General features: G+C 46.2%; 3 protein-coding genes across 3 annotated transcripts in view; 2 read left to right on the top strand and 1 right to left on the bottom strand.

The window, feature by feature from the left end:
• The window catches only part of LOC119181497 (latrophilin Cirl), a 721,750-nt gene that overhangs the window by 679,504 nt on the left and 19,806 nt on the right, over nucleotides 1–22,440 (bottom strand). The gene's annotated exons all lie outside the window — the stretch shown is intronic.
• On the top strand, nucleotides 4,903–10,714 carry LOC119181499 (beta-galactosidase-like). The gene is made up of 3 exons (XM_075875078.1): nucleotides 4,903–6,398; nucleotides 8,149–8,433; nucleotides 10,473–10,714. The coding sequence occupies exons 1-3, from the start codon at nucleotides 4,935–4,937 to the stop codon at nucleotides 10,638–10,640; spliced, it is 1,917 nt and encodes a 638-aa protein (XP_075731193.1). The 5' UTR covers nucleotides 4,903–4,934; the 3' UTR covers nucleotides 10,641–10,714.
• LOC119181853 (beta-galactosidase) lies at nucleotides 12,437–21,517 on the top strand. Its single transcript, XM_037433093.2, has 4 exons — nucleotides 12,437–13,266; nucleotides 18,248–19,040; nucleotides 19,540–19,824; nucleotides 21,350–21,517. Exons 1-4 carry the CDS (start codon nucleotides 12,587–12,589, stop codon nucleotides 21,515–21,517), a joined length of 1,926 nt encoding a protein of 641 aa, XP_037288990.2. The 5' UTR covers nucleotides 12,437–12,586.

Raw genomic sequence — 22,440 nt, forward strand, 5'->3', positions numbered from 1 at the left:
ATCAAGCGCAGGCTTTGACTCTAAGGCTATCTGGAGACGGGTTCATATACCAGCCGGGCTTCATTCCATAAAAGTTGTCCCGACATTTATCCCAAGAGCTCTCGCAGGCACTGAAACGAATTCGCTAGCCTAGATCACACGCTCTGGCGTTGCCCCTCGTTGCGGGGCACGGACCAATCCAATGAAGACAAGGGGCTATCCGCTATTAAGAGCCCCGATACCGGGGATCAACTGTGGGCTGTCCGGAGGGTCCATGATGCGACGGTCGTGCTTGGCTTGGTTATTCCAACGTGGGAACGGCCCGCTGTGCGTTGAGTCGTGCACCTCAGGAGTTCAAATCATCTGTCTATCGGAATCATCTATCTAAGCGAAACTTACTCTAATGTAATGGCGTCTCTCTATGACATCATCACGATGTCACAGGCCACAAAATTCAGATGTCATCAAGACGTCACCAGACATCACGGGGTAACGTGTTATTGCATGTCATTGTTGCTTGGTCAGAAGTAGGCTCATGTTGGAGGTAGTAAGGAGAGTAGAACAGGCTCAGAACAGAAAAGGACGAACTGCAACGGTGCAATGGCGTCGTAGTCAGAAATGTTTTTCAGTGTGTGTGTGTGTGTGTGTGTGTGTGTGTGTGTGTGTGTGTGTGTGTGTGTGTGTGTGTGTGTGTGTGTGTGTGTGTGTGTGTGTGTGTGTGTGTGTGTGTGTGTGTGTGTGTGGGTGAGGGAGAACCTCTCTGAAATGGCCATTTCGCGCTCCATATGCCATGGTGAGAAAAATTTCGGGGAGGGGGGGCACGGGTTCGTTGTGGCCCTAGACAACCTTCTTCCATAATTGATATGTGTGGTTTAATATCCCAAAACCACCCTATGAATATGAGAGACGCGTCCTCCCCAAAATTCGGATGAAGGGGTTGTTTTACCGAGAACAGGTAATAAAAATAGGTGTTTTTCAATGTTTTCGACAAGTTCTCTCCACCCCCACCAATAAAAAAACAGAAAGCTTCCTGGCTTTGGGCCTGGGGGGATAAATATAGTCTACTGAGAAGGAAAAAAAAGCAAAATATCGCTTTCGTCTTTTCTCTACTGTGTTTGACTACATGTCAACGATATTCTTATCAAAGAAAAAGATACGTGTTCGAACTAGGTTTAAAAATAAACGTGGAAGTAACATTATTTTTCGGAGGGATTACATTAGCTTATAGCCACAGGGAGGTTTACTCTGCCGTGTGTGCGTACATAATGGCAACAAAGAGATTACCTTGATAGTCTATTGTTATTATTATTTACGGCTTCGAGACTACCTGAATGCCTGACTCGTAACTAACTCACTTGATGATCCTGCCGCCCGGTTCTTGGCCGATCCCCCTTTGTGGGCGAGTGCCAGCAAAGCTAAAGGATCATCATCATCATCAAAGCAATATAAAGATCACCATGTATGTCTATCCTCACTTAATGAGATTCTTAGTCTCTGAATCGTAGTTATTTTAATCAGGAAGCATAGATGGTTTGAACCCTTGCTCAGTAAGCATTTTTATTTCCTCTCAATTATATGTCTAAACTGATTTTTGATATTCGTTTTAGTTTCAGTGCTTTAAGCATCATGCCATCAAGTTCTTGGCCCATCCCTTTTGTGGGTGGGGGCCATTCATCATCATCATCATCATCATCATCATCATCATCATCATCATCATCATCGTCATTCGTCGTCATCATCCAAGTTTTCAGCACGAATGAATGTTTCTTCAGTCAACGTCTGTGCTCTCATCGGAAGTCATGGGCCTCTGAGCCGTTTTCGGCCTGATCACCCAGTTGATTGTGAGAACAGGCCTGTCAAGTTTTTGTTTTTTTTTTCGATGTAATGTGAATAAAGATTGCGTTTTAGGTGGATGTATTCCGACCCAGAGATGAGAAAAAAGATTCAGAACAATTCAGTGTTTCAGCTGAGACAGATCAAAGACAAGACGTCCAATCGATTGCATTGACGTGCGGGTTTCTATCAAAGATTGAGACTGGATCGATCTGACATATTTCATTACAGGGACGGAGGTTGTGTCCGCTAGGGCGAAGCGCGAGTAGCGGACGAAAAAATATGAGAACTGCACGGACCCATACTAGGAGCAGAAGAAACCATTTTTACTCTTCTATATTTTAATACCTGCCAGCACGAAGAACAAGGCACGTGCACCAGAGCACGTTTCAAATAAAAGGAGGTCGAAAAAGATGACGATGACTGCTAGATACACTGATTCATCCACATAGAAACAATAACCGCGCGATTTATCCGAATCGAATGGCAGACTCATTAACCAAATCATCTTTAGGACCTTTTGCACCTTTTGCAAAAAAATAAGAAATTAAAATAAAAACGATGGAACATCTCTTTTTATTCTGTCACTGATATTCTTATTAAAAGAAAAGATACTTTGTCGATCCAATCGAAAAGCCAGGTTTAGAAATAATGCTGCCGTAATTGCATCCTTTGGAGGGATTGCGTTAGTTTACAGTCACACGGAGGTTTGCTCTGCTGTGTTTGCGTACACTATGGAAACAAAAAATCACAGCATATCCAAGAAGTGTATGATGATCAGTGGGGCGAAGCGTCCGTCAGCCCGTTCGTTCTTGCTTCCGTCCGCCCGCTTGATCATTCGTGCGTCTATCCATGTGTCCGTCCGTCTGTCCGTGTATCCATCAGTGAGTCCGTCCGTGAGTCCATCCGTCCGTCTGTCCGTGCGTCTTTCCGTGAGTCCGTCCGTGAGTCCGTCTATCATCTGTCTGTGCGTCTGTTTGTGCGGCGATCCATCCGTACGTCCGCGCGTATATATATCCGTCCGTCCATCAGCTAGTGTGTCTGTCCATCAGTCCATCCATGCGTCCATCTAGTGAAGACTCCAAGTACCACCATCTCCATTCTCGCATCCCCTGTGGCACATACCCGCTCTAAAGCAGGTATGTGCCACCGGTGGTTACGTACTACTAAATACATACAAGCAAGGAATGGACAGACCCACGGCTTAAGGAGCTTCGCCCCTAAAAGGTCACCTTGTTAGTATATTCTTATTGTTCTTTTCGGCTCCGAGCTTATACGATTTCCTGACCGCTTGCTCGTGCAGTATTTTCATTCATTAGCTTTCATTAATTGTATAAACCTAATCTTCTTTGGAGGTTTTCAGATCCATACCCGCTAACTTAAAAATCCTGCCACCCGGTTTTTGGCAGAACCCCTGTGTGGGCGAGTCCCAGGAATGAAAGGATCGACATCATCATCATCAGTAGAAAGTAGCGTGTTAGTCTCGAATCATTTCTGCATGTTGTTGAGTGCGTAGCCATAACACAGTTCACAAACAAAGTCAACCTCTTCCCTTCCAGTCTGAGGTGCATTTCAGGGTATGTCCCACACCTTGTTACCACCAGCCAAAATCACGTAACACAACCCCCGGTGACAAAAGCGCTGACCGGGTGAGCATACGGGGCCACAGCAGGATCAGTGTGGTAACGTTTGAGCCTCGATGCATGGACGACGTCCAGGGACAACAGAGCAGAAGAGATTGAGCAATCATGAAGAACAATTTCGTTTGTAACGTCTGTCACTCGTCGAAGCACACGGTATGGGCCCATGAAACGAGAAAAAGCTTCTATGAAAGGCCTACATGTCGCGTAAAAGACCAAAGTAGAACGAGGAGACCCATCGGAAATTGTTCATCGCGATGCCACTCGTAGCAATAATGCTTCTGCAAGTATTGGGAAGCCGTGTTAATCTGCTGCGGGCAAGCTGACGAGCATGGTCAGCGCGGGCAATAGCGTCGCGTGCATATACAGAGGTAGACTGTGCAGTACTCGACAGGAATGTATCCAACGATAACGTTGGTTCGCGTTCAAACAAAAGGTAAAATGGCGAGTACCCAGCAGTGTCATGCCGGGAGTAAATGTACGCCCATGTCACGCAGTGTAGTGCAAGGTATCAGTCACGATGGTCGGCTGAGACCACGTAACAATCCTTTAAACTAGAAATTAATAATTATTTCCGTCACTTTTCACATCTGGTGGAATGACAGCGTGGGTGTTAAGCAATATTCAAAAGACGATTTGTTTCATTTTAAGTCTAACCTTGCAAAGCTTTTAACTGCGAAGGTCTTCACCTTAAACTTCTGGATCTTGGCTCTTGGCCCATCCCCCTTTGTTGGTGATTGATTGATATGTGGGGTTTAACGTCCCAAAACCACTACATGATTATGAGAGACGCCGTAGTGGAGGGCTCCGGAAATTTAGACCACCTGGGGTTCTTTAACGTGCACCCAAATCTGAGCACACGGGCCTACAACATTTCCGCCTCCATCGGAAATGCAGCCGCCGCAGCCGGGATTCGAACCCGCGCCCTGCGGGTCAGCAGCCGAGTGCCTTAGCCACTAGACCACCGCGGCGGGGCCGCCCTTTGTTGGTGAGTGCCATCAGGTAAAACAAAAACATGAATCATCATCAAACGTAACAAATGAGCGAGAATGATACAAATTCATTTTACACATAGTTATAATGCTCACAGAAAAAGTGCACTACGCTTTCTTAGCCGATCGCCCTGAGTCGGTGTGAATCATGAGTCTATGGAAACAAACAAACAAACAAACAAACAAACAAACAAACAAACAAACAAATAAATAAATAACGCGGGTATTTTTCCAGCAAATTGAAGGGGTAAGTCTTCTTGCGAAGTCCAATGCCGCTAACGATACCACGACAACTCACAACACCTACTTCCGTTGCACGAAGCCATTACTGTGGCAACTATCAATTTTAAGCTACGCTCCTGGCACAACATTCCCTATGTCCTAACCCGTGCGGTCGGACCCCAGATAAAGAGGCAGATACGTCGTGCTCGGATTGCACCGCGACTCAGCCGAGACGAAAGGAATCAGCACGGGAACAGCTTCCACAGGCATGTCTCGGCTTACCGCACTCGTGTCGTTGGTAACGTCGTTGTTAGCGTGCTCCAGCTGCTACTCGAACAGACCGTCTTTCACTGTCGACTACGCCAACAACCAGTTCCTCAAAGACGGCCAGCCCTTCCGCTACATTTCAGGCTCCCTGCACTACTTCCGTGTTCCCACGGCTTACTGGCAAGACCGCATGGAAAAGATGAGACTAGGAGGCCTCAACGCGCTTCAAACGTACGTGGAATGGAGCGGCCACGAACCAGAACCCGGAAAGTTCTACTTCGAGGGCGACTACGACCTGAAGACCTTCCTGGACATCGCGAAGAAAGTCGGCTTGTTCGTGATCTTCAGACCGGGCCCGTACATATGCGCTGAGAGAGACAACGGTGGTTTGCCATACTGGCTCCTGAGGTTGAACCCAAACATGAAGTACAGGTCTTCGGACCCTTCATACCTCTCTCGCGTGGACACGTTTTTCGGCGTACTGCTTCCGATGATAGAGCCGTACCTTTATAAGAACGGTGGCCCAATCATCACGGTGCAGGTGGAAAACGAGTACGGTCAGTACATCACCTGTGACAAGAATTACATGCGACACCTAGTCAACATTACGCGAAGATACCTTGGCGAGGACGTCATTTTGTTTAGGACCGACACTCCGAGTGACGCCGCCTACAGGTGCGACAGCGTCGAAGGAACACTGGTGACCGCCGACTTCGGTGCGAACGCAGACGTGGACGCCCAGTTCACGGCTGTAAGGAGAGCCATGAAACAAGGTCCGCTTGTAGTGACGGAGTATTATCCCGGATGGCTAGACCACTGGGGCCAGCGTCACGCTAAAGTGGACCAGGCTCTCGTGATGAAGACCTTCGAGAAGATACTACAGCGAAACGCGTCGATTAACTTTTACATGTTTCACGGAGGAACAAACTTCGGATTCACGAACGGCGCCGATCCACTACCGCAGCCTACGAGTTACGACTACGGAGCACCTCTGACAGAAGCCGGCGACCCCAGTGACACCTATTTCAAGATAAGAGAAGTTGTCGGTCGCTACTTGCCGCTTCCGAACGGAACGCTACCCGTCTGTGCACCCAAGTTGAAGATCGGTGCCGTAAATCTGAACTCCTGCGTTACACTCGATGCTATCCGCAGTTTTTTGCGTGCAAAAGGTTACGTCACCCCCGTGTCGTCACACCGACCACTGTCGTTTGAGGAGCTTGGTCACGCTTTCGGTTACGTGGTGTACACGACGCGGGTGTCATTTCGACCATCGAGTCCGGCAATGTTGGGTGTTCCGGGAATCAAGGACAGGGGATACGTGTTCACTTCCCAGACAAGGGCTGTGGTGAGCGCTGATCGAGACGTGTACAACGTTCCTGTGGTGGTTCAGAGCGACCAGAACATCACCATTCTGGTAGAAAACATGGGCCGCATAAACGTGGGAGCTGGGAATCACGACATGAAGGTGAGAAAATCTGAAGGGTACCACGCTATAATTTAGCAGCATTTCCAAATAATAGAAGCAGGAGAGTTGGGGCTGCTCTGTCTGATTCTGCTTTCTCCTTTCTTCCTTGTGTAATACCCCAACTGAACGGAAGTCACCTCGATTCCCATAAAGACACGCTTTAATGAGAAATTGCAGGAGATTGCAGACTGCCGCACTGAAGCGTCCTTCAGGAGCATACTGTTACACTTATAGCTACATGTTTGTTATGATCTGTTTTGTGTTCATCTTGTTTTTGAATAGTTATTTTTTGTAAGCATATATTACGCAGTGTATTTTTCCCTGCTATAATGTCTTCGGGCGCTGCAGGTATTTTTCGATAAATAAATAAATGAATTAATAAATAATTCCCGAGTATGAGGAGTGTAGTAGTTGCACAGAAATTTAGAGTCGAGCTGTTGTTTCACGCCGTTGGTGTCACTCACACAATATCCTGCAAAACATAGCCACAGGGGGTGAGAAAGAAAACTGAGGGTGAGGAGAATCGATGTGAGGTTCAGAAGACAGGAATAGATGAGGGGAAAGGGTAAAGCATAGCATATAAATGTATAACATCACACAGGGAAAGTCGTCTATAGTACAGCCATGTATAGCATACAGTAGTACAGTATAGCAAGGGGGCGAGAAATAGAAGTGAGGGTGAGGAAGCGGGCAATGATGAGGGGAGAGAGTAGAGCGAAGTACGTGTTTATCTCATAACATTAGAATAGTCTATTTCTGATATGTCTGAAAAGCAAAGTGATATCCTAAATGCAAAACTTCCCAATTACTAAATATTGCCAATCACTACGAAGCACAAGAAAGGATAAGTCCTTATGAAACTACCTCATTTGTTAGACGTCAAAGTGTTGGTAGCAGATTTGATAATGAAAGCAGGTGAGATGGTCAGGAAACTGAGGTGCGAAAGGACTCAGGGTTCTTGGACGACCAGTGTATAGCGCAAGATAACGGCGTAAGAGAAGCACTTCTGGGGAAAAAACGTCAAACTCCACGCTAGCATGAGATTCTCACAAAGTACATCCACACGATAAAGAGAAACAATGTCCATTGGGGGCATTAAGTGATCCAGCGAGAACTTGGCCCTTGAAATGTAAGGTTTTACGTCCGAAAACGACCATATGATTATGAGAGACGCCATACTGGAGGGCTCCGGAAATTTCTACCAGATTGAGTTTGTTAACGTGTACCCAAACCTGAGCACACGGGCCTACAGCGTTTTCGCCACTATCGAAAATGCAACCGCCGCAGCCGGGACTCGATCCCTAGACTTGCGGGTCAGCAACCAAGTAAGTTAGCCACGAGACCACCGCGGCGGGGCAACTAGGTTCTTAGACAGGGTTTCGAGGTCAAAAATACAAAGAATAGCCAAGAAATGGGTAAAGAGAGAGAGAAACATTTATTGAATGAAGCTTGTGAGTGAAGGTGGGAGGGTCCCTTATTCCAGGAACGCTCTGGCTTGGACAGCCCGCCGAGCTCGAGCGACGAGTTGACGCTGCTCGACCAGGTCCGGCTGGGAGATCGCAGCCTCCCACGCTTCACTGAGGAGGAAAAAAATGTAGCCAACTTAGCCAAGTGCAGAAAAAGTGGAGAAAGTAGCAAAAGTATCAGCGCAGTAGTAGTAGTAGTAGTAGTAGTAGTAGTAGTAGTAGTAGTAGTAGTAGTAGTAGTAGTAGTAGTAGTAGTAGTAGTAGTATGCATTCGATCTACGCAGGGAATCGTCTCTAACGTAACCCTGAACAAGCGCGTCCTCTCCGGCTGGACCATGGAGCCAGTGCCTTTGGACAAATCAAATGTGGCGACGCACCTCACCGACGTATTTGCCGCATCGAACGTCTTGTCACCGTGCTCGGCTCCCGGCGCATTCTTCGGAACGTTCAAGCTGCCCAATGGTCAGAAGACGTTGGACACCTTCCTAGACCCGACGGGTTGGGGAAAAGGCGTCGCCTTTGTCAACGGCTTCAACCTGGGGCGATACTGGCCGAGCATCGGACCACAGGTAAGTTACATCGGGAGTTCACTTCCTGTCTACACTAAGCACTTTCACGCGGGGAAATGCGATATTAATGGTAGAAAAGGTGATAACCAGACTATGAGAGGATAAAAGCAATATTTGTATATAGGGCAAACAAAATGCATACTAACTCTTTGTGCCATGCATTGTTATGTAGTGTTTAAAAACACATGCAATTCACAAATATAGATGCCAAAATTTTGGAGACAAATAAATTAGCTTAGTTCTACCCAGTGTCAAGCATTGGAGCTTCGATTCTACTGTGGTTGTATCCGAGTAGAGTTTATACGTTCGAATTCTATTTGCAAGCCACACACACACACACACACACATAAAAAGGTGATGTGACGCAGATCAGTGTATGTGTCTTCAAGCTGGTGTATTGATACGTTCACTGCGTTCTACGCAGTCTGATACTTTCATGCGCAACATAAATAGCGTTCAGAACTTGAGTATGTATCATCAATCACCGGTTCATTCTGTGCTGCTTACATAGTAAAACACTTGCGCAGCAAAACATTAGCTCTCAAGCACAGACCTCTCGTGCTCATCTTCCACGGTTAATGATATAATAATAATAATAATAATAATAATAATAATAATAATAATAATAATAATAATAATAATAATAATAATAATAATAATAATAATAATAATAATAATAATAATAATAATAATAATAATAATAATAATAATAATAATAATAATAATATCCTGGCGTGTTGCATCTCACAATCAGAACCACGATATGCTTTCGAGAGTCGCCGTAATGGAGGGCTCCGGAAATTTTGATCGTTAGCGTGCACTGCTTTCACACGGGCATCTAGCATTTTGCCTCGATCGAAATGCGGTGACCACGGCCGCCATTCCGTATTCCATGACATTGGGGTCAGTATATAGTTCAGCACCCTTGCCACTGTTCCACCGAGGCGGACCGTCTCGAACTGTTTGCAGCGGGTGTTGAGTGCATACGACTTCATAGTCGCCGCCGATCGAACAATTTTGATTGCTTTTCACGGCGATCTCCACGTTAGGATTTCGTGATTAGACAGCGTGACCCTAAGCTTTCCGTAGCGCTGGAGAAAACACATATCGTGGAAGAATCAGGACAGCAACGCATGAGTGGTACGACGACTCGAGAGTCGAAACCGAAGAGCTGGTGGTTTTGTCTTCCTTTCCTTCATGCCCTTTCCCACCCGCTTGCTATGTATGTAACACAAATGGCTGTGCCATAGGCGTTTTCTTTTTGTCCCTTTACATCTGTCTCTTTATCTTCCCATCTTTGTATGCTAGGATTGATATACCTGCTGACTGATTTAGTTCAATAAGGCCCAAATGTACGAAATCCTATTACACTCCTTAATTAGGAACAACATAATTAGCAGTAGTCGTTTAAACTGAGCTAAGGCTTAATTATTCAATTGTGTTTAGTCAATATTAGTCTTAATTGAACTGACCCCATTGAGCTTGTCGGAATTAGGCTAAACTATGCTTAAGTTGATTCAGTCAGGCTCAAATAGTCTTCACTGAGCTTAACTTGGTTTTCGGGAGTTGACGTCATTGCTATGCTCAATGACAATTCATCTACGGAGGCGGGGCTGACAGACATCAGCGTTTGCCCCGCCGCGGTGGTATAGTGGCTAAGGTACTCGGCTGCTGACCCGCAGGTCGCGGGTTCAAATCCCGGCTGCGGCGGCTGTATTTCCGATGGACGCGGAAATGTTGTAGGCCCGTGTGCTCAGATTTGGGTGCACGTTAAAGAACCCCAGGTGGTCGAAATTTCCGGAGCCCTCCACTACGGCGTCTCTCATAATCATATGGTGGTTTTGAGACGTTAAACCCCACATATCAATCGAGTGCAAGCGTAGGATTGCGAAGGTTATCTTTTCGCTGCTAGGTGACGTCATAGCTATTCGCAGTTTTTGTCAGCACCACACAGCTCTAACAAAACGCTCGAAAAGCACCGCTGTTACAATCGGTTGTTGGTCCGTTTACCACAAGGTAGGTCTCGTAAACTATTGCAGGTGACGCTGTACGTGCCCGGTGTCCTGCTCCGCCCGTATCCGGAAGAAAACACCGTGATGCTCTTCGAGACAGAGTCCCCGCCCCAAGGCAAACGAACCGTTAGTTTCGTGGACATGCCGAACATCGATGGACCAGTACCTGGCGACACGACAACCCTGGGAGGCTAACAAGTGACACGTGGAATTCGTGTGAGAACCCACGTGATGAAACACGCAGTATCAATAAATATGACGACCATGAAGTAGTGATGAAGTTCACCTCTAATTTACGTATCTGCAGCAATCAAAACTTCGACCAGTCAGTCTAACATAGTTGTGTTTTTTTATCATACTTGGCACTAAGTTGGTAGTAACGAAATCAAGTGAACTACGTTCCTTTCTGCCGTAGTGAGTGATGTGAGAAATCTGTTTGTGGGCTCGCATTTTAGTTACCTGTTGAATTCATTCAGGTGAGTAACCCCAAGAAGCTTACTGATTGCTTTTCCAATTATTTCTGACTAATTATTACTAAACATCGCATGCGCGCTTTCTTTATGGCATGAAGATCAAGAAAAAACAACAAGGATAAGTAAAAAGAGACAAGCTAATCAGAATAAAGTTCATCTGAGAACCGTGGAACAAAGATATCGGAAATTACAGTGTGGATGTGACATCATCTAGGCCTATGTCAGCTTATTGCTCACATGATTGAACCCGCTGTAATTTAAACAAAAGGGAATTACTTTTCGAAAAATTTATGTAAAGGGATTAAAGATGTAGATTAATTATTGTTTAAGGCTACAATTCGGCCAACCTTGCGTTCCATAAAAAGTGTGCACAGCATTTCGCTTCCATGCATTGGTCCCCACCTGTAACGTGAATTGACAAACTGTTTGTGCTATTATTCTCAATTACATTGAAAATTAACCTGAGAGCCGGCATGAATTTGTGTACGTCTTCAGAAAACGACTTGAGACAGCGTATGGTGTACAATGTAGGACTAATATTGATCTTCCTATGGCATTAAACTGTGGAAGCTAAGGCTCGTCAGAACAGCTTGTTCAGACATTTACTTTGAAGATTTACAGTATTCACAATACATACTATTTAACTATCCATAGTGGTACATTCGCACCCGACCACTATCTAGGCTACATTGATAGTTAATTTATCGGCACACGCCGTAAAACTTCTCCTCAACCTTTCGTGCCAAAGTTAAAGTATATCAATTTCATCAAAAGCAGCTGGCGTGAGCGCTTGAGCACTTCTATACTCGGCCCGTATGAATGAAGCTATACTTGTCCCGCAATCAGCATTCTCTTCATACGAGCCTTCAACCTTATTCTCCGTCGCTGGCGGGCGTGTTTCGTGTGAATTTGAGCCCGAGAATTTCGTGCAGTTACAATCAAAGCTATGCCAACGTTCTTTCTCGTATGCTTTCTAAAGTGTAATGAGCGCTCTTCAGGTTCAAAATAAGGTCGCCGAAAGAGGCCACGTTTCTATATTCGCTCCATATTTTATAACAATCAAAACGACTTGCCCTTGAAAACACGCCCGTTTTCTTTCTTCTTGTTCTCAACGGCTTCAAATATTCTGTGTTAGGTTACAACCTAATGAAAAAATGCCAGTTCCGCTTACAAAACCACAGAGTGTCTACTCTGAAAGAGTAATGCTAGCTGTTTAACTCAAGCAGGAAACACTCAACTACAATAAGTACTACGCCTCATTAGAGTTAAAGGTTCGTCATTACTGCATCGAAGAATACGCTTGGCTGAGCAGCTGCTTCAAAATCACTGAGGAAATTTACCAGGGCATTGAAGTTTCAATCCCGAAACCAGGAGTTCAAGCGTGTGTCCGGATGGGAAATTCAACTAGCTGAAACACTCGAGAAGTGTATGACTTCACGAAAATAAGCCAACGCTACTGGACGAAGAAGTGAAGCAAGTTCTGTCGAACGCGTAGCGACGGCAGTGAGTTGAGATGACATTGTCTTCTTAGATTGCACCCGAGTATAGCGTAAGTTCGGTGACACTGGATACCTGCGCAAAGGCGACGCAGAAACGTCCACTTGTGGATAAACGCTTGCCAGACCCATAGTGATACTGGAGCAACGCATATGAGCGTATTGAAGTGACATGGCTGAGTTGAGTGGGCTCGTTTTTATGCTAACAATAGCTTGGACATCCCCAGGCGGCGAGTCCTTCTCACACCGCCGCTCCTTCACCGTAGACTACGCCAACAATCAGTTCCTCAAAGACGGCAAGCCCTTCCGCATCATTTCCGGTTCTCTGCACTACTTCCGCGTACCGAGGGCGTACTGGAAGGACCGCCTGCTAAAGATGCGATTCGCAGGCTTGAACGCGGTCGACGTCTACGCCGAGTGGAGTGGACACGAAGTGGAACCAGGCACGTTCAACTTCGAGGGAGACTACGACTTGAGAGCCTTCCTGGATGTCGCCAAGGACGTCGGCCTACTCGTCGTCTTCAGACCGGGTCCCTACATATGCGCGGAAAGGGACAACGGTGGACTGCCATACTGGCTGCTGAGGATTGATCCCGCCATGAGGTACAGGTCTTCGGACGCCTCCTTCATCAAACGCGTCGACAAGTGGTTTCACGTCCTCCTCCCTTTGGCCCGGCCGTTCCTCTACAAGAACGGCGGTCCCATTGTGCTCGTGCAAGTAGAAAACGAGTACGGCTACTACGCTTTGTGCGACAGCTCCTACATGCGCCACCTCGTCTATCTGAGTCAACGCTACCTCGGTCAGGACGTTGTGTTGTTCAGGACAGATGAGCCTAACTCCACCTTCTATGGGTAAGATAATAATTGTTATACGTCTAGTCGGTGCTATTTGGCCATGACTATTATAAAAAAAATTCGGTAGATCCTACGTGCCTGGGAATCAACTTTATGCGAAGCACGCGGAGGAAAAATGACCATGTTGCATTTTTTTTAGCGACAAGTCACATGATGCTAAATATATGTACAAATGTTGCATGCAGAGTAATATGTATAAGAGTCGCAGATGTTTATATAACCATTTTTCCACTTGGCCAACGATGTCAGCTGGAAATGCGTTTTAGCAACCCCAGAAGCTGATATGAAGCGCTGATGCTCGCGAAGATGCTGGCCCTTGACACTGCTACCTAAATCAATTTCAGCACATGGCATCTCACTACACTTGACGTTTACCCGACGTGACGGCTGTATGAAAGGAGTACATATGTAATGTTTATAAAATTGGGCAGGCAGCACTGCAACTACTAGTGACATTTCACGAAGATTAGCGTCTATTTGAAAAGTAGTTCCGAGACCTGGCGTAGCTCCGTGGTAGAATGCTTGACTACCACGAAGAATGCTTGGGTTCGATTCCTGCTGGGACCATGAAATTTATTATTTGCATTCGTCGGGTGGCCAACGCTGCCTATGTCAAGTTTTTCTTAACACTGCCATTTAATCTATGCCTTCGTTGGGTTGACGCTAGCGACGGCGGGTATTGCTTCACGCTCACGCGTTAAAATCGAACATGTGTGTTCTCGCCGTTCCTAGGTAGATACTAAGGGTCAATCACCTGTGGCACATACCCGCTTACCAACGGCACGTACCCACCCGTGAGTATGTGCCATTGTCTGACGGGAAGTGTTTGACGACGTACGCGACGGCATTGTGACACTATTCATGTCTTGATCAGAGCGTCATATTCGTCAAATCATCCTACCCTCTCATGCTAATTTTGGTTCCCGCCAAGTTAAGGGGGTGACCACGAGAGCACCCAAACGTAAGCGGCTAGATAGGTAGAGAGATACGCTCAAAGTCGCCGAAGTTCGGTAAGAAATGCTTCGCACTTAAAATGTGGCGTAAGTGCGCGTTTTTTTCAAATAATGTCACCAATGCGCAGCCTGTCTTGCTTAAATGTCAATCTAATTGTACCGTTTCGGCATAAAAGACAGCACTCACTTTTTCTCGAGTAGTTTGTCGTTTTTCTTGACAATATGTGAAATGCTTCCAAGTTTACTTATCACAATCAAATTACTTTTTCAAAAAAGAAAGAAAAAAGAAATAATAAAACATATCCGCTCTTTAGGTTTATTTTCCCTTTACCCCCTCTCCTCAGTGACGAGTAGCAAACAGGATCTTGCAATTCTGTTTCACTACCCCGCATCTCCCCCATATTAATCTTTTCTGTCTTTCTCTCTCTAAAAACAAAAAAAAACAAGAACACACCCAGTCCACGCAGAAAGCGCAGCACTGTCACAGCGAAAGCTGAAACAGCACTATTCATAGCTGTAAAATCTCGCAGGGTACCATTACGACTGCACTATCAGGGTACCTACTACGACATAAATAGTATTTTTTTGTCCACTCGGTGAAACACCCGTTACAGCATTATTAGTCATTCTGCAGAAAATGGAGGCACCCACTACACATGCGCAAAGCATTATGTACACTTTGCTGATGCGGCGGCTGATAAAGAATAATGGCCGAGTCATTTGTAATGAGCTCAAAGCTTTGAACGACCTACCAGTTACGCAATTCCCGTTATGTGACGCGCGGTCATTATCTTACTCTCCTACCAAGCCATATTATATGCATTAGTATGAGAGAAAAAACATCACAGAGATCCTGAGGCAACAGATCATGGGGATCTTATGAGCCTTTTTGGCAACTTATCCCTATTGGCGTTGGACGCTGGTACCAGTGCGACTGCGTACCAGCGTCCAGCGCCATGCCTGATTATGGGCCCTGTATGGCGCTGGTACCAGCGTTTCCCAGCGCAAATACTGGGACGCTGCCGCTGCAGCGTCCCAGTACTCTGCGCAAAATGGCTTCACAGGGTGAAAAAGGGGTAGCCCATTCGCCATAAATAAATAAATAAATAAATAAATAAATAAATAAATAAATAAATAAATAAATAAATAAATAAATAAATAAATATTATAGCGCGCACTCACAATGAAAAAAATAAAAAAATATAAAAATAAATAAACAGTACCCTGAAGGTATTCGAACTCACACTGCCTGATCTTGAACAGAATATGCTACCAACTACGCCACGCCAGAACATGCATTTGGGCTTGTAAAATTACAATCTATCCGAACAACACGCCATTCAACTTCATGTTTACAAGTGGCACAGTTAAGACTGACACGATATTGCTTCCCAAATAATAGTTGCATCTTCATTCGACAGTGACGACCGGCTTCCGGGCACCGAATGACGTGCGGATATTAGCTAGAGCGCAAAGTTTTGAAGCACCCACATCTCAACTCTGAAAAATCTCAAATTGACGGGAGGAGCAGCCACAGATTATCAGCTGTCGCTGGCAATAGTTTTTTTTTTTCCTTTGACAGTCGGTTTTCGCACTTGCTACTGGTCAACATGTACAGATGATTTAAATGTCTTGTTCGGTAGATATCTGCACACAAGAGTGAATATCGAGTTTGTTTTTTTTTTCTCGCGCAAGCGACGATGTAGCAGCACACATCCGGCGTGCCAGATTAAATATTTGCAGTTATATCGACACCTGCAACTAAGAAACCACCAAAAAAATGACTAACGCGTACGAAAATACCAACTCAAAATTGCGTGTCCTTACGTACGAGTCAGAGAAGTACCGGCTCCTGCGCTCAGAAGGAAGCTTTTGGTGATAGCCTGCGTTGCTGAAAGCACGACAGATCGATCATCGCCGCTCCTGGTGCGGGCACCGCACACGTGGATAAATGGTCCATTTAGGCTTAGCGATGTCTAAACTGTACTTTACAGTCATTCTTACACTTTAGAAATGTGCCTACCTAAAGTAAAAAGCGCCGGTAGCATGTACACCAACGCGGCCGGCACGATAGGCCTCGCTGGGACGATGCACTGAATAAGGCCACTTTCGAAGCAGCTGAGTTGCGATGCTTGAAGTTTCTGCATTTGAGCTTCGCAACATTTATAACTGTTACCTAAACTGTACCTCAAGTAAGTAGAAGGTCAATCATTGCCAGGCATGCATTTATGAAGTGGCGATATAGAGCGACAGTCGTTTTTCTAGCCTACGCTGGCAGTATACAGTGGGCGTGCCAGTGTACAGATATATGCAGTTATATCAATAGCAACAATTACTAATGTGATCCCCAGAAATAATAATGCAATCCCCTAAAAACGTATGCCAGGGAGTCAACTCACGAAGGCGTACCAAATTACCAATTGGAAATTGCGTGTTCTTACATATCAGTCGGAGAAGTACCGGCTAAGTGCGGCAGGCAGCTTTCGGTGACAGCCTGCGTATATAGCTGAAAGCACAACGTTCGATCGTCAGCGCTCCTTGTGCGAACATCGACACAAGACAAAATAGTTGATTTAGGTTCATGGATGCCTAAACTGTACTTCACAGTTATTCTCACACTTTAATGTTGTGTGTGCATGAAGCAAGAAGCGCCGGTAACATATATACCAACGTGGCCGGCACGACAGGTTTAATGCTCGCTGGGCCGGGCACTGAGTAAGACCGCTCTCGACGCGGTGAGCTGGGATGGTTGAACATTCTGCATTTGAGCTGCGGAACATTTCTAACTCTTATCTGAAGTAGGTAGAAGGACAAGCATGGCCAGGCATACATATATGTGGTGTGGCGGAATCGAACGACAGCTTTTCTTCTCTCCTCCGCCGGGAAACCTTACGAAGCGATCGAGAGAGCTCATTGAAGTTTATTCAACTTTGCGGCAGAAACAATTTCTTGTTTCTGTTAAGAGTGGCGTGCAGCTCCAGGCTTACAAACACTGCAACTTGGAATCGTTACAGCAATGCACGGATGATGCGACTATGGCCGGTATACTGGGGGGAATATGCGAAAAAGGTGCATGGTAGAAACAGAGCGTGCTCCAGTATTCATCAGCGCTTGTCAGTGAAAATTCCAGCGCTTCCAGCGCTTCGCAGTGTGCACCAGCATCACAGCAGTTGAGCCAGCACCGCTACCAGTGCCACACAGCCTTTTCCCAATGCGCCCAGCGAAGTGCCAGTTATTACAAGCGTGTACCTGTGCCAAAAAAAACGTACTGACCTGACGCTGATTTTGCAATAGGGATACCAGTACACTTGCGAAGTACCTACTACACTATGAATCTTCATATTTTTTGAAGTTTGGAAGCATACAGTATGCCATTATTGGTAACTATGGGATAAGTGTGGTACCATTGCTGTGACGCACCCGCGAGGCTTTATGTTCACTTTTTTTGAAGTTGCGTTGATGACCATGAAGAATCATGTCGGTGCATTTTCTGGTGGCTTGGAAGCATTCAACGACTCGCTAGTAACGCAGTTCGCATTATGTGGCACCTGGTTGTTGATTCCCTCTTTTACCATGCTATAATATATGCGTTAACGTCATATCTCCCCGTAGGAATATGGCGAAGAAGCGTTAGTCATGCTGTGGCTGATGACGATTAAAAATAATGGCTGCGTTTTCCTCACGTGCCCTTGATGTTCAGCACTCGGAACATATAGTGCCCAACGTGTGCCCATAAAATACGAGTTTTATTAAGGAGCCTCAACATCTAGGCAAACTTTATTGCAGCACACCTCATAAATACTTTTCTCAACAGGTTACTTACTCAGGTTAGCAACGATTTTGGCATTATAACTTGCCTATAGTTTGCATTAACAAAGCAAACCAATTTTTTTCTATAGGCAAGAGCCACCCAAAATGATCATGCTTCCGAAAAAAAACCAGAGACAAACGGTGGATTTACCCTATAGCCAGTGAATCTCTCATTTTTAAAAACCCTACTTATGCCCTTGTATATGCCTCTACAGGTGCGACCGCATCCTGGGCCCGTTGGTCGCCGCCGACTTCGGCTCGGACAAGAACGTCGACGTCATGTTTCGGTTAGTTCGCAGCGAGATGAGGCGAGGCCCTCTGTACGTAGCCGAGTACTATTCCGGATGGATGGACCACTGGGGTGAACACCACGCACGAGTCGACCAAAAGTTAGTGCTCGAGCAACTCGAGCGTGTACTGCGGTACAACGCGTCCGTCAACTTCTACATGTTCCACGGCGGCACAAACTTCGGCTTCAAGAACGGCGCTCATCTACCGCCTCAACCGACGAGCTACGACTACGGGGCGCCCCTGACGGAAGCGGGCGATCCGACCAGCACCTACTTCAAGATCAGGAATATTCTGGGCCGCTACGTGGCGCTGCCGAAGGAGACACCCCCATTCCCGGCGCCGAAGTTGAAGATCGGTGCCGTCAGTCTCAACTCGTGCGCGTCGCTGGACGTTATTCGAGATTTGTTGCAAAAGCAAGGGTACGTCAAGCCCGTGGTGTCGCGGTGGCCCTTGTCTTTCGAACAGCTGGGCCAAGCGTACGGGTACGTCGTGTATACGGTGAAGTGCTGTTCGTTTAGACCGGCGAGTCCGACTATTCTGACTGTGCTCGGTATTAAGAACAGAGGCTACGTGTTCACTGCGCATACGCGTGCGGTCCTCAGCGACAATCACCACGTGACCAGCGCGCCCATTGTGGCACACCCTGGCGAGAACATCACGATTCTGGTGGAAAACACAGGCAGGATCAACTATGGCCTCCGTAATCACGACGTGAAGGTGAAAAGCTAGATTCTGTGTTTTTGTCGCTTTGTGCTCACGCTGAACAACAATAATTTCGGTGATTCTACGACCCAAAACCACTATATGATTACGAGGCGCGCTATAGTGGAGGGCAGTTCAAGTGCTGTGTGTGTGTGTGTGTGTGTGTGTGTGTGTGTGTGTGTGTGTGTGTGTGTGCGTGCGCGTGTCACTTGATTTTGGTGCTTGTTCAATGGCCTCAGGTAGTTATATCTGAAATTAGTTCTGCAGTCTCTGCTTATTAAATTATTTACAATACATCAGCCAATGCAAATTACGCTAAATATCACAGTTCTACAACACACCAGACTTGTATCACCAACGTGAACCACTGTTCAAAACATCACGTCATAAACGACAGTGCTTTTTAAAAACCAACCAGATTTGTATGCCTCCCGTGTAACACTATTCAAAATATACCCCGAACGTAATAGGTCACAAACGTGCGCAAAAATATTACCAGGGGCTTCATTCACAGGGAATCACTTCTAACGTCACTCTCGGGCACGAAGTGCTTTCCGGGTGGACCATGGAGCCTCTGCCATTGGACAAGCAACACGTCATCAGGAATCTGACAGGCGTTCTGGGGAGCTCGAATCCAGGCCGACACTGCAGTGTACCTGGCGCGTTCTTCGGGACATTCATGCTGCCCAAGGGCCAGAAAGTACTGGACACCTACCTGGACCCAACAGGCTGGGGCAAAGGCGCAGCCTACGTTAATGGCTTCAACCTTGGACGATACTGGCCTAGTATAGGCCCGCAGGTAAACCCCTTTTTATATACACACTCGCACTGAGGTAATCCTATTGTCGTCTCCCCAACAGTTAGCCTTCTCAATCTTGCAGATTCTGGGTCTCTTACACAGTAGGCTGACATCCTTGTAGAGGTGCCCTAAACACCCCATACCCTCTTTCTTGAAACGATTTCTAGTGAGGAGCAGCGGGCAGCTGCTTTGTGCATCTCGAGGCCCGACATTCAGAAGGCCGCCCTGAAGTGGGCCGAAAGGCGGAGGAAGCACTCTCCAAGTAGTTCTCCCCCTCCCCCTATACCCAACGACTTGTTTCTCTTTAAAGAGGGACAAATCAAGTTGTTCCTTAATTCATTTATTTGTGGCATTCCTCGGAGATAGTAAAATTTTCAATTCTTCAATCTTCTATACAGCAACTCTAACCAGTCCATCAGCACAAGTGCAGAACTTGGGCAGACTTTCTTTTCCTACAGGTTTGACAAAACGCCTTTCTTCTTTCTTATAAAATAAAGCTTATTGCTAGTTGCGCGAACTTGCACATGACCGAGCTATTACAATTTCTGTGTTCTATCAGTTACTACATTGAAAGTTAGCCAAATTGCATGCGCATTACCACAGTTGATGAAATTAGGCTGGTTATGACTCGACTTGGTTAATAGCGTTCTTAGTTTCACACCTCGGGGTGGTTTAGTGGAGAAGGGAAACAACAATCACTTGAGATATCGAATTTCATAAACATTAAGGATTCATTAACCCTTCGCGGCCGAAAAAAAACTTACCAAAATGAGCAAAAATGTTTTTCACTCACTATCTAAAGCCTTTTTTTTTCTGAATAAAGTAGCACCGTTTTTTAATGCAATAACGTTTGTTTTACTTTTATATTTGCGTAAACATATACAGCGCTCGCGGTATCAGAGCCAGCAACGCAACGAAAAGCGAGAGCACATCATATTTGGTCCAATAGAAGTTTCAATCACTCAATCATTTTTTATACAATTTATTTGTTCTACATAAGACCATTTTTGTTGATGAAAAAGTCGTCATTTGTCACGTTTGAGAATATCGCGACAACTATATATGCTCGTTGACGGTCGCGAAAGGCTGGAAGGTTAAACGAGTGAATTTACGTATTTTTTTTAAAGGGGGCGGGCCGCACCCCTTCTCCAGGTCATTTATAATAGGGAGACCATTCCGTACCTTACATTTACACAATACGACCATTCACGCCGTTTTATATTGCACCGGGTTACGGCTGTGCATGTTTACGTGACGACAGTGGAGACCAACTTACACTGATGACATATTCGAAAAATTTGTCTTCAGCCAACTTTTACCCGGAAAGTCGGGCACCGACGGCAGGCCTTCGCGAGAGGCACGCCATCGCTCCATTTTCATTAGTGCGTCCATTGTGGAGCTTGCTTTCCATCCGACTCGACCAATCAGAGGAGGGGCTGAGGCGCCTCTCCCTTTAATGTCGAACACTACACACGCTCATGTTGACGGCGACAGTTGATTTGAAATGTTTCGGCTATTCACGCAGGTCACCCTGTACGTTCCCGGGGTGCTACTCCACCCGTACCCGAACAAGAACACAATCCTGCTTTTCGAGACCGAGTACACGCCACCGGGAAATCGGACTGTTAGCTTCGTGGACGTCCCCAACATCGCCGGTCCGGTTCCAGGCGACCCTGTGCGCTTCACGGGATAGCGATCTACTTGCGGGGCATCCAGAGTTTTGTCCCTCCCCTTTAGGGCTGTTCCACGCACTTCCCGCACAGCCGCAACGCACGTGCCGGGACCCCAACCGCACGCAAGCGGGGGACAAATAAGCCAATTGGCAACGCTCTTTCACCTCCGCAGCGTCACCAATTGGCTTATTTGTACCACGCTTGCGTGCGGTAGGCGTCCCGGCACGTGCGTTGCGGCTGTGCGGGAAGCGCGTGCAACGGCCTTTACACCCTCCGGGTGTACGATTGCTTCGAAGCCTATCGCCCCAGATCTCCCCCCCCCCTTTTTTTCCTTCTTTTTTTTTCAGGGAGGCAGTTCTCGAGTGCTTCTCAATGCCCCGCCACCACGATGTAGGTTCCAGAAAGCCGAGACCAGATCGAGGAATTGCGATGGGACACTTGAAACGCTAGAAGCCCTCCGTCCAGCTCTTTCTACATCAAGCAACAACACTGGTGGAGAAGTACAATAAATGATGCAAGAAAGCAGACGCGTTGAAGGAGTGAACAACGAACGAGAAAAAAAATCGTATTATACGCATTTAATATACGTATTATGCGCATTTCGAAAGCCGCCCGCTGCGCAAGGTGATCAGTCATAATTTTTGTCTAGGTTTTAATTCATATGTAATGTAACATATTCGCCCCTCTTTCTTTACTTGTCTTGCTTTGGTAAGGTCGTACTAAGTGCTGCAGACAGGTGCTGTATATCGAAAAGGGCGGACTGTAGTCTTTCTTGGTAGATCACTCTTTAAATATAAATAGAGAGAGTGATAAAAACAAAACGAGGTTTCTGTTCTCGGTCTCCTCTACTTTTATTGCGCTTTCTATTGAAACTGATGTCATGCTACAAATCACTTTCCCTGCTACAATATAAACATTCTGGCTTATTTCCATTACATTCGAG

The sequence above is a fragment of the Rhipicephalus microplus genome, chromosome 10 (genome assembly GCF_043290135.1).
Source record: "Rhipicephalus microplus isolate Deutch F79 chromosome 10, USDA_Rmic, whole genome shotgun sequence".
NCBI lineage: Eukaryota > Metazoa > Arthropoda > Arachnida > Ixodida > Ixodidae > Rhipicephalus > Rhipicephalus microplus.